General features: G+C 36.5%; 2 protein-coding genes across 2 annotated transcripts; both read right to left on the reverse strand.

Moving 5' to 3' along the window:
- Nucleotides 1–22: 22 nt before the first annotated feature.
- Nucleotides 23–10,475, reverse strand: LOC135655155 (galactokinase-like). Its single transcript, XM_065175712.1, has 13 exons — nucleotides 10,167–10,475; nucleotides 9,891–10,075; nucleotides 9,726–9,772; nucleotides 8,824–8,918; nucleotides 8,639–8,721; nucleotides 7,335–7,403; nucleotides 6,230–6,415; nucleotides 5,263–5,397; nucleotides 4,052–4,186; nucleotides 2,752–2,822; nucleotides 1,350–1,427; nucleotides 829–970; nucleotides 23–337 (listed from the first exon to the last, which is right to left on the reverse strand). The coding sequence occupies exons 1-13, from the start codon at nucleotides 10,324–10,326 to the stop codon at nucleotides 227–229; spliced, it is 1,497 nt and encodes a 498-aa protein (XP_065031784.1). The 5' UTR covers nucleotides 10,327–10,475; the 3' UTR covers nucleotides 23–226.
- A 1,793-nt stretch (nucleotides 10,476–12,268) lies between these two features.
- On the reverse strand, nucleotides 12,269–13,430 carry LOC135581589 (MYB-like transcription factor EOBII). Its single transcript, XM_009391806.3, has 3 exons — nucleotides 13,199–13,430; nucleotides 12,995–13,124; nucleotides 12,269–12,923 (listed from the first exon to the last, which is right to left on the reverse strand). The coding sequence occupies exons 1-3, from the start codon at nucleotides 13,335–13,337 to the stop codon at nucleotides 12,455–12,457; spliced, it is 738 nt and encodes a 245-aa protein (XP_009390081.3). The 5' UTR covers nucleotides 13,338–13,430; the 3' UTR covers nucleotides 12,269–12,454.
- Between the last annotated feature and the right edge of the window lie 22 nt (nucleotides 13,431–13,452).

Consider the following 13,452-nt stretch of genomic DNA (forward strand, 5'->3'; position numbering starts at 1 on the left):
CAGAAAAGGGAAATGAAGCACATAGACCAACACTAAAATATCATGCAAATCTTAGGGAATTCATCCAGCATTCCAATTTAAGACAGTTCTCTTTATATACCGACAGTCCTAAATCAATATTCTTATCAGGTCAACAGCATGACTTATTATATTAAATGGATTGGAGAGCATAAGGTGTCTTATTTCAGGAGCATAAATGACTAGGCAAATAAGGATACAACGAAATCTAAAACTTAAAAATTGCTGCACCGCTAGATGGCCTCGATGCAAACACGTATAGACCCAGATCATTCTTGCTGATGATTCCTTTGTTGATCCTTGACTGATAGAAAGATTCCTGCCAAAAACACCCACCAAAGTTATCCAATAATTTATAATAATAAAAAAATCTATGCTCATACATACAAATCGGATCATCTTTGGGAGAGCTAAACAAGCATTTGCGTTCCATAAGCTATCAGCGAAAGAGAAAGGTTTCCAGCAAGATTGCTACTTAACCCCAGCAAGTGCAAGTTGAGATGTAATCAGGAGTAAACAAACGTATACTTGTTGGAAAGACTAACATGCAAATAATGTAGCGTTGGAATGACAAGTCCAAAGGATGATGCCTTTAACCAAGTCATAGTCATTATTCACAGCAATGCACAAACAAAACTATGTTGCTAGTGACAACAGGAGCATTTACTTCGTGAGGAACATGTGGGCCTTAAAGATATGACAGGCATGATGCCTTAGAAGAATGTCTAGAAAAATTAGAGCAAAAGTTCACCATTTTCATATAATAACTAAGTAGATGCAGCATTTTACTTTTGTGCATATGTTACTGACCTTCAAATTTAGAATGAATTGAGGGACGATGTTTTCTTTCACTAAAGCAACTGCACAACCACCCCATCCAGCACCTGTAAGCCTTGCACCAAGTGCTCCATTGTCTCGACAAATATTTACAAGCTCTTCCAACTCCGGGCAACTGATTGGGAGAAATTTTATCCAATAAACAATGAATGATGTAAGAATGTTTTCATGTAATAATGTGAAACTACTAAATAATAATCTAAAGAGTAACAGAAAGGCATGCACTAATGACAGCAAGACAAACAGTACTTTCACAGGATAGCTTTCACAAAACACAAGGAAAAAAATTCTTTTGCTGATAGAGAAACAGTAAGTCTATGAACAGGTACAGCAATAAAGGTATAAATTAACAACAAACAATCTTCAAAAGAATTGATCCAACAACAAACTTCTAAGTTTGAGCATCACAGTTCAACCGCATCAAAAAATTCATTTCAATACACATGGATGTAGTAAATCACTGCAAGCACGTAAAAGGGAGAAGAACCCCTTACCTGCACTCATATAGTACACTGCAGCTATGGTGGCTCTCATTCATAAGCTCACCAAGCCTCTTAAGTTTGTCTTCGTCACTGCAAACCAGAAAATTGCATGTTATCAGCAGAAAGATAAGTAACATTGAAATTATAAAAAACAACATTGAAAGATAAGTAACTAAAATGGGAAATAAATCATATCTAATAGAACTATAAAAAACTAAACACCTTCAAATAATGTACAAAAACAGCTTAAGATATTGTATTTTAAAAATAATTTCAAAATCTCTTAAAATGGACACTAATCTAAAGGTATCTAGCTCACATAACCACCAGGGACATTTCTTATTATTTTCATACAGAATATATAACCTGAGTCCTCACTGATTGTTTTCATATACATATCACAATAAGCTTTTGAATACATATAGTATGCATGTGTTTAATACAGTTATAGCCAACCAAGGGACGAGGTCCTAATGGAAAAACCGAGAACCAAAATCCAGACTCTGATTCTGTTTTTAGATTGCTCATCAAACCAGTAAAAAGAGCTAACGGAACCAAATTTTACATGGACTAAGTGAACCAGCTTAATTCAAAAAACCAATCAGAAATTCATTGTCACTGCCTCCATTAATCATGCCATTTTGTGTAAAAACTGCTAAGTCCATCACTAACAGAGGAGAAAATGAGAAAAATACTAAAAAGAGGTTTTCAGGTAAAGGAACAATAGTAGATGAAAGGAGATGAGGTTCCCCACTTCAAAAAAGAAAGAAGAAAAATAGACTGTGGTCCAAGGAGTAATGTTAGCTCTACAAGCGATCAATTGATACAAAATTTGATGGGCTAATGAGAGGTTCAGTTCTGATAGGTTAAAGATAATATCAATACTACTATTTATGAAATGATGTAAGGGGGAACGTAATGATTAACAAAATTTATGTCTAACTGTATGCTTGAAACACTAAAGCTCACTGGTTCAATAACCGTGTCAGCATGTAAAAAATGTTAACACAACAGCCTGTACACACTGAAAAAATTACATGACTTCTAGACAATGAGAGTAAAGAAAAAACTAGTACAAAGGAGACAACACAAAACTATAAGCATATATAAGAGAGCAGCAACATAAGTGGCCATATCATGAGATAATGATCCAAATCAAATGTAGCAAAAAAAAATTTCTATGTAAAAAAAAAAACATCACATGCATATAACTCAAATCTGGTAAATTTCGTGAGCTTATGGATCTACCAGTGGCCTAATGAGGAATAGTAAGTAGATTACAAAAATCAATAAACAAAACATAGCGCTACTTAACCAAAAATAGATTTTAAAACTGTACCAAAAGCTGCAGACAAAATGGAATAACAGACTGCAGAAATAAGAACCTAAGTACCAATTGAGTTGTTGAATTCACCTGAGCTTAGATAAGACTGTGTCCCTGAAAGCATAGACACGCTTTGCTTCACAGTAAACATGTGATGCACGCTAGAACAATATAAGAAGGTAAAATTAAGATACTGAAGAGCAAAAATATTTAATGCAAAAAATAAACTGTCCAACACAGCAATAATGGCTAGACATAGAAATGAATTCCCATAAAATAATCTTCAGAGGATGAATTACTTCCAAAAAAACCAGACAGAAGCACACAATCAGAAGCATTAGGTTGTAATACTAATGATTTCCTATACTGCATTTCGTTCCCAGTTGGTATGTGCACTAAGAGACATGTATTTTATCCAGGTTGCATGAGTTTTACTCTCAGAAGTATCGAAGTTCACCATGCAGAAATGTGAACCGCCTTGCAAGCAGAGTAGTGCCCAGTAGAATAAACACGTTCGCTTATGCTTAAATGTTTCAACAATAGAGAATTGAATATCCAATAAATTTGAAGCTATGAGGAATCATGTCTAATGCACAGTATATTCCTATATTAACCAGATACCAAGAAATTTCATCTTACTTCATATGCTTGTTTCATAGACCTAACCTAACACCTTAGAGTGACATTCTTCAACGATGAAGTTGAAGAGTTCTTTGCAATTAAACAGCAAAGATGAAAAAAACAGTAGTCAAGTTACTAAATAGATATACATCTTCAATCTACCATCAGTACTAACACATATAGTTAAAAAGGTAATAAATTCTATTACTTTGGACGTATGTTGCATTGACTTTATTAGAGTAACAAAGTCACAAGGATACCGGCTCCTAACAGTATATTGCCCCAGTTTAGACTTTAGAGCAATGGGATACAACTTATTGGGATCCATATTTAATGTATGATATCAAGAAGATCAAATTTTAATTATTTGTATAAATTGTATATTTATTCTAATTATTTTCTATATAATATACAATTATTACTTTTCAAAAATGTGTCAAAAATAAAATTTGGTTCAAATAATATGCTTATGAAAATAATTTTTTTATCTTTTCCTCATGTATTCCTTTATTTTCACTTCGCTTTTCATAGTCTCTTCAGTTCTTTGATATTTCTCTAGGCAAAGGTAAAAAAACAGTGTTCTGCTGTGTTGACATGGATATTGTGATGAAAAATTCTGTTCAAACATAGCTTTGAAATTGTATTCAATTTTCATTTCCTTGCTGGAATTGCATTAGAAACTAATTAAATTTATCTTTATGCAATTATCACACTTGAATAAACTAAAACACCAAATTACAAGTTACTAAAAGGCATATATCAAATCCACCTGAAACAGCTTGAAATGTTTAGCTGCTCTTAGGACATCCAATGAAGATGGTGAGTTTGCAAAGATGGATGTAAGACTCTCGCCTGTAATCTTCTCAATGTCTTCTGTAGTATAAGGTTCCTCCATCAAGAGTTCCTATTTGGTGGAAAGAACATGAACAAACAAATTATACATTAATAAACTGAAAACATATAGGTCAAACCAATAGCACTTGAGAATCGAAAAGCATGATCATTTTTTTTTAATGGAGACAACACGGAATCAGATAAGATATTAACTTAATGTTTTTTGTTTTAATGTATAATAACCATCTAAATCTTATCTTCTTTTCCACCTCCATTTTTTTTACTAATTATCTGATGGAGCACCAGCCTAACTGCACTTTCGAGTAACACCAGATAGCTGTTACTTGCAATTTTTCATTCACCAAAACTACTGTTCAATGATGATAAAATAACTGCACTACAGCAGCCGGAGTAGCAGTTCAAAGAGTCGGGCACTGTGCTGGGCACACAGTGCCCTAATATGGGTTTGAAATTATACCACTGTAGTATGTCATCTACCATAATAGCACGGGGTAGGAACTTCACAAAGAGTCTGCAGCAGGGCTTTAAGTTCAATCTCTTAGGTCATACCGACAAAGTGCAATTAAAAATGCCAAAATTAAACACTAATTCACACATTAAGGTAACATAAACTTTGTTAAATAAGCTCTGTTATATAAAGACAAGACCTTGCAATCTAAAGGCAGCTTAAGTCAAACAGATGTATGGACAATATTAGTTATTCCATAATCCCTCTTTTGACCTAATGAATGGCACACCTGGGCCATTGGAAAGGCTAGAATTTGATGAGACAGTTTGAAAATTGTGGGCCACTAAGTGATGATCTTCACATATTTAAATTGATGGATTCTTCATAGATAATGTAGAAGAAAAAATTGTAAAGCAAATTATTGTGGATGCTGCATCAAATACAATCGTAAAGCCATTAGACAAACTTCCAGTTCTTGAGTAATTACATAGGCTTTATAAACCACCCGACTGTCATATGTAGTCCCTCATGCAGTATGTGCACAAGCTACAAAAATAACAGTTACAAAAGTTCAAGAACATCAATTTTAGTCCTGTGAAATTTTGTCAAAACATAAGACTAAACATAAACGAAACAGTAGGAATGTCGAATCTTATAAGCAAACAGAAAAATCAAACCTTAATGGCAAGAACAGGATCTGAAGAACTATGGTTTTTGGCAAATGATACACATAGCCCCTCAACATCAGACAGTGTTTTCACTTTGGAGACAGCATCATTTGAACTCATCCCTAACTTTATGGCAAGGACAATCTACAAAGGTTTTGAGATAACGAAATCAGTTTAAGAGATGAAGAATAAAAATGCCACACCAAAATGATGGGAAATAGGAACTCATGTGAATGGTTGTGCATCGTGTCACCTAGAAGTACACTTTCTCATGCATATAAGATTTAATTCAAAGCAATACGACAGTTCACAAACACCAAATTGTCCAATACCACACCTGCATCACTATGAAGATATGTCAAATATGTAAGAGTAAGTATGTCATCAATGCCTTGCCTAGCTACATTGACCTTAACTTACACGAGCATTTTCTGTACAAAGTGACTTCAAATACTAAAGTAGAAAAATCTAGTATGCTTGTAATAATGTAAGCGATGGATTTTCTAGTGGTAAGACACACAAACCTCGAGGTTGAAATTAGCACCACAAAATTAGCACCACACACAACTATCATGCCCATTCACATTATCTGTAGTCGGTTTTATTATTTTTTGAATATTTTTTAGTTTAAGTAGTATCATGTATTTCAAACAGGATTTGAACAAAAGCCAAATGCAAATACAGGCATCTCATTTCCATCATTTTTTTTATTTTTTAGAGTGGAGTTTAAAATTTCCATGATCTACAAGAAAATTCTTTTTCAATCTACGGGCTGAAAATTATTAGAGTGACTAATTGGCATAAGGTTACAACCAGACCAACTACTTCAAAATCTTGTCCGCAGAAAGTCATGCTAAACCATGTAGATTAATTGTCTAAGAAATAAATAGATTCCACAAACTTGGTGCAAGTGATGGCACATGTGAATATGATGTTGCAAATCACAGGATACAAAAGCCAAACAAATAAAACATACAGCTGCCAAGCGGCATTCAACGACACGATTATTATAGTTTGTTGCAGCTGTCACAGCTTTCTGAGATTCCGCAAGGGAATGTGCGATTACAAAGGTTCCACCAGAGGGTAGTTGCACGTCACTCGCACGTATAGGATTAAAATCTATCAGCTCAGCAAATCCAGTTTTTGCCATAATGGAGATTGCCTGTCACATGTGAAATTTAATAAAGAAGCTGAACAATAGGTTAAGGAACAGATTCCAAATGTGAAATGCAAAAACGACAAACATAAATACAACCAACAGAGATAACTAAAAAATTTCCACTCTTGTGTAAAACTAGTATTTAGACTCATTAGGCCTACTTGAAGGTTCGGTATAACATAGAAAAACATTCAAATTGTCATCACAAGTACTACCTGGATAAAATTCATTAGATCTACTTCAGGGTATACCACAAGATAGAAACAATTCAAATTGCTATCACAAGTACACAGCTTGGTAGATTTTTACAACCGCATGTACCTATGTATGTTCAGTATCCAATAATTTATGACATTGACCCGCTCTTTCCAAATCATAAAAGACAAAGCTAACAGAAAATTAGCATACTTATCCTAGTAGGTATACAGTGGAGAAATATAACATGAGAATGTTATTTCAGAGTAGATTAGTATACAATTTACAGATAGACTACGAAATAGGATCATCTAATTGCTTGTTGTATATGTGTTAAATATGAAATCATTGATATAAATCATATAATACTTATTGGATGGGTAACTTTCTAGGCTCTTTGTATTGGTATATCATAGTCAAATATAGCAAAACTATCAAGTGCAGTGGCTTTGCGCCATTGAAACCTTAAGTAATGAGTGTTGGATAACCAATTTCAAATCAGGGTTTAATACTTGATCCTCAACCCCTTTTGATGGAGTTCCTTTTCAATGGGGAACAAGTATGATTGTAAAATTCAATGAGTATCAACCTTTGTGAGCTTTAAGAAGCATTGTGAGCTTTAGGAAGCATTACTTATGATCTAGCTATATAACACATATTTTCCTTCAGACAAAACTATCATGTATATGGGAAAAACCAAATATTGAGACAAAAATGAATATATTACCTGATCCATGCCTCCAGATTGTGTCCCAATATAACGCTCACATTCACATGTAAGTTGAGCAATTTCTTTCTGCAAAATTATGTCAAAAGTTAACAAGAACGAGGTAGCGAGTTTATCAGAATCTTAAGCATACTCAATAGTCCTACCAGTACCAACCATTATTCTTGTACCCACAAATTAATGCAATAATAACTAATAAGCCAGAAGTTACTCATGCTAAATCTTCCGCTATAAAGTAAATTTTACTCAAACTGATTATGAAAATGGGTAATCTTCCAATACAATCTTACTATTTAGAAAATAAATGCGCTACCAATTACAACACTATGAAGCAAACTGATTCAAGTTTTGAAGGCTCAATTAGTTTACTAAATCCTCTACTTAAATCACTTCAATGGTCATTATATATTCCCTAAAATACAAGTTTCAGGATAATGCTTTCTTGGCATTTCTGTTAATTAAGAAGCAAATACACATCAAAACACATTTTCCTTTAACCAGCCTACATAGGCAACTGCTGAAGGATGCCTCTTCATTTCAGCTAATTCTTTTTCATTTGAGTTCATTCTTGAAAAACAAACAATAACTGACAGTACATTGACACTCTGTACAAATCATAAGAGATAGTAAGGAAAAAGAAATGGATTATTTACACCTATATTACATACTTGAGTATGCACAACTAAACCACAAAATAGATTGCCATAAATAACCATGCGGCCCAAGTCATGAATTCATGATAAGGAATGGTCCATTGCATAAGGCATCCATCAGTGTGGGATCTGGGAAGAGTCAATGAACAAACTCTTAAACCCACAAGCAGAAAGATCATTTCCATTACTCACATTAAATAGCAAAAGGAACAATTTTATCATAAAGCCAAGGCTTGCCATAGGTCATGAAATCATGGTAAAGATTTCATATTCTCATAATTTTTGGATTTGAGACGCTAGGCATCTAAAGGTTTCAAGATAAAGTGGTTGCTAGGATATTCATCAAACTGAATCATCAACTTTCTTTTCCCAATAAATTTGTTGTCAAACGAATTTGCAAGAAATGAGAGATGGTAAACAATTTGAGACTTCAATCTGATGATTAAAAGTATAATAATATCTCACTAGTGCTAGTAGTAGAAAATAAATAGGATTCATGCTTCAGTAATAGTAATGATGTGTGTCACTAAGGTAGTTTCCATGGATTATACACAAGAAAGAGATGAAATAGAATCTCAGCTAATTGAGAATTGTTGAAAAGCAGCAGTCACCAATTGTTCTAATTATATAAGAAACAACTTAATACAGTACCTTCGGGAAATTCTTATCAAGAGCGGCCATTATAGCAATTGTTGATGAACATACAAGTGCTGCAGAGCTTGATAGACCAGAACCTAAATGGAAGTAACAAAAAATGATAATTAACAACCTCAGGTTACAGACAAACATTGTAGACAAATAAGGAAACTCAGAAGAGAATTGATGAGATTTGATACCTGTGGGCACAGTCCCATCAACAACTACGTCAAGGCCAACAGGCAAACCAACATCTGCTTTTTTTGACTTAGCAAACTCATAAATCCCTTTGTACCTGCAAACAGATATTACGTAAAGACATTAACCAAGTCTTGAACTTACAGTAACTAAAATCATCACTTTGTAGTTGACAGCGGATCAATAGGTATGAATATTACAAAATAGCAGTTAATGATTAGATTGTAGGTGGACGCCTATGGTGCTTTAACTTCAGTCTAGAGGATCAAGTGACACTAATAATGGCATTTAATATGGGTTATGCAAATACATAAGAGTGTCCAAATTCAAAATATGGGTAAAGGAACAACAATCCACACTTTAAATATTTAAAATTTTAAAAATATATTAAAAAGTAGGAATTAAAATATTTATATAAAATCATATTTACATACAATTTCAATGGCCAGATCTACAATTCTATAGGGACAAAGGTTAATTCACCATCAAGCAATGAAACAAACCATTTAGTATACAGCACAGTGTCAGCTTGAGCTTGCTCACCCGCATAGAATTTCCAGAGGGAACAAGCATGTACTACTATTGTTATTAACTATTCAATCATATACCTATTTCTTCTAGAAAGAGTGGCAGCTGATCCTTCTTCAAACTGGCAATGACTGCATCATGTTTCCAATATACACAAACACACAAAAAAAAAACAGTATACCTCTCCATCAGCATAAAAACAATCGTCATAATATACACCGAGAGATCTCATTCACTTAACAATGTTACCCCAGGGTCCCACTCATCGATAAATTAAACAATTAGAGAAGACGACCGTGAGATCAAAGTCTAGAAAGGCATACAAGCTAGAGAAATGACGAAAATTTTCTCAATCATATAAGGAGTAATTCCTCACCCACAGATAAAATAGTGCCCCCATTTGTGATTCTTCAAATCGATTTCCTGAGAAGAAACGAAACGGAAACAAAATTAAGAAGAAACATATCGTTATTCTCTTTCCACAATAAGAACCACTACCAAAAGAAAAGAACAACAAAAATATAATGAAAAAAATGGACACCTGGTCAGGATCAGCAGGGTAAGTGCACATCGAATACTTCGGGTTCACGTTCCCAATCCGTAGCAACTTGGCCGATTCTCCCACATCACGCTTCCGAATGGCCACGATGGTGTCCTGCCGTATAGCCATCGGGAGCACCGAGTACCCCTCGTAATCTATGTGCTCCCCGATCAGATTCACCCTACCTGCAAACCAACCAACACAAACGCCCCTACGGTTCTGAATCGGTACCACACTTGAGAAGGTACCAAAATCTGGGTCAAACAACAACGTCACCTGGCGCTCGAGCGTAGACGTCGGGCTCGTGGCCGAAGAACTCGACGAACTTGGCCTTGAGCGTCTGGAATCGGAGCTGCGCCTCATCGAGCGGCGAGCCCTCGCCGAAGACGGGTTCGAGAGACGAGAAGATGGGAATAGGGAGCTCCTCGTGCGCCATGGAAGATGGATGCGAGCAGATCGTTAGGGTTAGGGTTTCTCCTCCTGCTCCTCTCTCTAGATCTCCCTTATCGCGGGAACGGAAATGGAAGTCTTTTGGAATCGAGCAAGAACCCCGAGCCCGCGTCGAGAGAAGCGATGGTTTATCTTTATCTTTAAATGACCAAATACCAAATTCCGGTATGGAAAGCCTGACGATTACTATTATTGTGTCGTACCCGATCGCGTGAACCAGATGAGCACCGATCCTTTTGTCACGGCTGTTACCGTGCACGATAGGGCACCTTGCATGGGGTCATAAATTGTGGGCCCACAACAGTTCGCCAATGAGAAGCAAGATTTTAGAGTCGTGCGGCTTGACAGATACAGCTAAACGAAGCCCCCCGAATGGACGGGTCATGTGGGGCACATACGGACTTAATCTACCCGCGGTTTACCTCGATCCTAAAGGTGGCTCTTCATGGGGCCCACGCCACGAAGCTTCCTTCCACATAGGAGTGAATCGTAGCCGTTGGATCCGGGTGATGGACGGGCCACTGAGGAAGGCTGGTTGGACGCGTGGCGAGTTCGCGTTGGAACGCGGCAGCTGCGGCTGTTATCTGCTAGATTTGGCAAATCGGGTTCGGATAAGACCTCGTGATTCGGCATCAACTTAAGGATAACGCTGTCTAGGATTTGATAACCACGCAACTATGCCGTGATTAACTTGACTTTTTTAAAGATAATATATGGTGGATTTTTAATTATTTAGAGGGACATATTTAAATTTATAAGGAGGAAACTGCTCCATATAATTTATTAAACTATTTTAGATATATCTATCTTATTGGTCTCTTTTTTAGATAGAAAATTAATAATACTAATCAGTCTCTTTTTCAATGCTTCGAGGAGCATCATATAGTTTTTGATAGATGTATTAGGTAATAATTTTTAAAATATATATATATTTTTTTTATTTTTAATTTAAAATTTTATATTTTAATAAGAAAATTAAAAAAAAATTCACATATTTAAAACCCTTTTCCTCTCTCTTGACTTTACACCTCTTTCGCGTAAAACATAGCTTAAAGATGAATAAGATTGTGACTAGATGCCACAAATCTTTAGTTGAATGATTAAAAAATAATTATCATACTAATATTTGTATTTTTAAAATAAAATTGAAGGTTAAAGTGAGATTTATGTGAGAAAATTGCTATTTTTTGTAAAAGAAAAGTGATGAAGACAGCATTTGATTCTGGACTATCAATATTATATATATATATATATAATAAAGTTTTAAAATATTTAATTTTTTATAATAGGTTGTACTATATTGCAACTAAGCTAATATTTAATGTGTAAACCTCAACTTTTGGTAGGTGAATCAATACATCATCACTACATCAATATTTTTAAATATAAATAATTTATCACTGTGCCAATGTTTTAGGTGATATATGCTTTAGATGTAAGAAAATGGTCTAAAACAAATCACCTTGAAATAGAGAGTATGCTTATGGTAGATCACAAAAAAGAATGTAGCTAGTTTAATAATAAGATCATGAATTATTTATTATGGTAGATCACAAAACTGTCCAGTGGAAAGGGGAGTGTGCTTTACACTCAACCACATGAATCAAAGATGTCACACTTGTCTTTAGTGGCACAGAGTATAGTCTCTGTGTGAAGATAGATGTCAGAGTCATGAAGTCAGATTGATTGCCAAGACAAGACTATAAACAAGAGAATTAGACAGAGAAAACAATAAAAGATAAATGATTAAGATATGATTGGAGTCTATAATTTTATGATAAATTATCAAAAAAAATTTATCAATTAAATTAGTTAATACTTTTAAAAATATATTGAATGAAATTTCAAGCTCTAATGATTTAGGATTAGATATCTATCTTCTTATTTATATTCTTAATATTAGTACACCTAACTAAATCAAGAGATTGATATTTACTTAGATTTGTCTCACAAAGCCAAAAGAAGAGAGAAAGGAGTGGCAATTGATTTAGATGTAATGATCATAGGCAAGCTTAAGTGGGTTTCTTCATCCTTCTCCACCGACGTGACAGACTAAGCTTCTCCGAAATCCACTCACTTTGCATGACGACGACGACAACACTACATGCTACTACTCAGTAGAAAGAGAGGGCTTGATCTTGAACTTGAAGGCAGCCACGGCACACGCGCTCTACGTCGTGCTGCACGTCGTCGAGGTTCCACAAGCTCCCCCAGGAGGCGTCCTCCGCCGCCGCCGCCGCTGGTCCATCCACGACGCAGCCATGAGCAGCGCCGCCCTGTTGCTGGAGCGCGTAGGGTAAGGGGTACATGTACGCCATCTCCTGCTGCATGTCCTGCGCCAGTGTAATCTGCGCTACTTGGTTCATGATCGTCCTCATGTCATCCTGCTGCTGCTGCTGCGGCGGCGGCGGCGGCGGCGGTGGCACAGCTTGGTGCTGCTGCTGCTGCTGCCGCCGCCTCAGAAACCGGGCCCTCGCCTTCTCGATGTTCTTCGAGGGCGTGCTCTTCTTGAAGTGTGTCCGCCAGTAGTTCTTGATCTCGTTGTCGGTCCTCCCCGGGAGGCTTCGAGCGATGGTGGACCATCTGCACGTCGATCGCCGCAAGCTTCAGCAACGACGAAGACACCAAGGGTCGGATCGCTACGAGTCTATTACCTGTTTCCCCACAAGGCATGCAGCTCGAGGATGACGTTCTCTTCCTCAGGGGTTATCTTCCCTTTCTTGAGGTCAGGCCTCAGGTAGTTGACCCACCGGAGTCTGCAACTCTTCCCGCTCCTCCTCAGCCCTGCAACCCAAAACCAGCATAAACAAGCAGTGGGTCGGTCGAAGCAGTCGGCACAGCACGTCAAGCATGCATACCTGATAGCTCGGAGACCGAGTTCCATCTCCCTTCGCCATGGAGGTTGACATGCTCGATGAGGAGCTTATCCTCTTGAGCAGTCCAAGGGCCCTTTCTCCATCCGTCCGCCACTGCCACGGCCTCAAAGTATCTCTCCATCGCTACAAGCCGCTGTCTCCTCCTTAGTGGCACATCCGAGCATGCGCGTTTGCCCAAGTATTTATACCGGACTCCGATGACCGATCACTGTCACGTCCTTACATCACTAATTATC

Source organism: Musa acuminata, chromosome BXJ1-4 (genome assembly GCF_036884655.1).
Source record: "Musa acuminata AAA Group cultivar baxijiao chromosome BXJ1-4, Cavendish_Baxijiao_AAA, whole genome shotgun sequence".
Lineage (NCBI taxonomy): Eukaryota > Viridiplantae > Streptophyta > Magnoliopsida > Zingiberales > Musaceae > Musa > Musa acuminata.

Bases quoted from the DNA above. Each gene is read 5' to 3' on its own strand.
- LOC135655155 (XM_065175712.1), bottom strand. From the start codon at position 10,326: ATGGCGCACGAGGAGCTCCCTATTCCCATCTTCTCGTCTCTCGAACCC. The intron at 1,428-2,751 runs GTGAATTCAACA...TCTGGTTTGCAG, and splicing joins ACAGTCTTATCTAAGCTCAG to TGACGAAGACAAACTTAAGA. The intron at 971-1,349 runs GTAAGGGGTTCT...TCTCCCAATCAG, and splicing joins AGTGTACTATATGAGTGCAG to TTGCCCGGAGTTGGAAGAGC.
- LOC135581589 (XM_009391806.3), bottom strand. From the start codon at position 13,337: ATGGAGAGATACTTTGAGGCCGTGGCAGTGGCGGACGGATGGAGAAAG. The intron at 13,125-13,198 runs GTATGCATGCTT...TTTGGGTTGCAG, and splicing joins CTCGGTCTCCGAGCTATCAG to GGCTGAGGAGGAGCGGGAAG. The intron at 12,924-12,994 runs GTAATAGACTCG...ATCGACGTGCAG, and splicing joins CATGCCTTGTGGGGAAACAG to ATGGTCCACCATCGCTCGAA.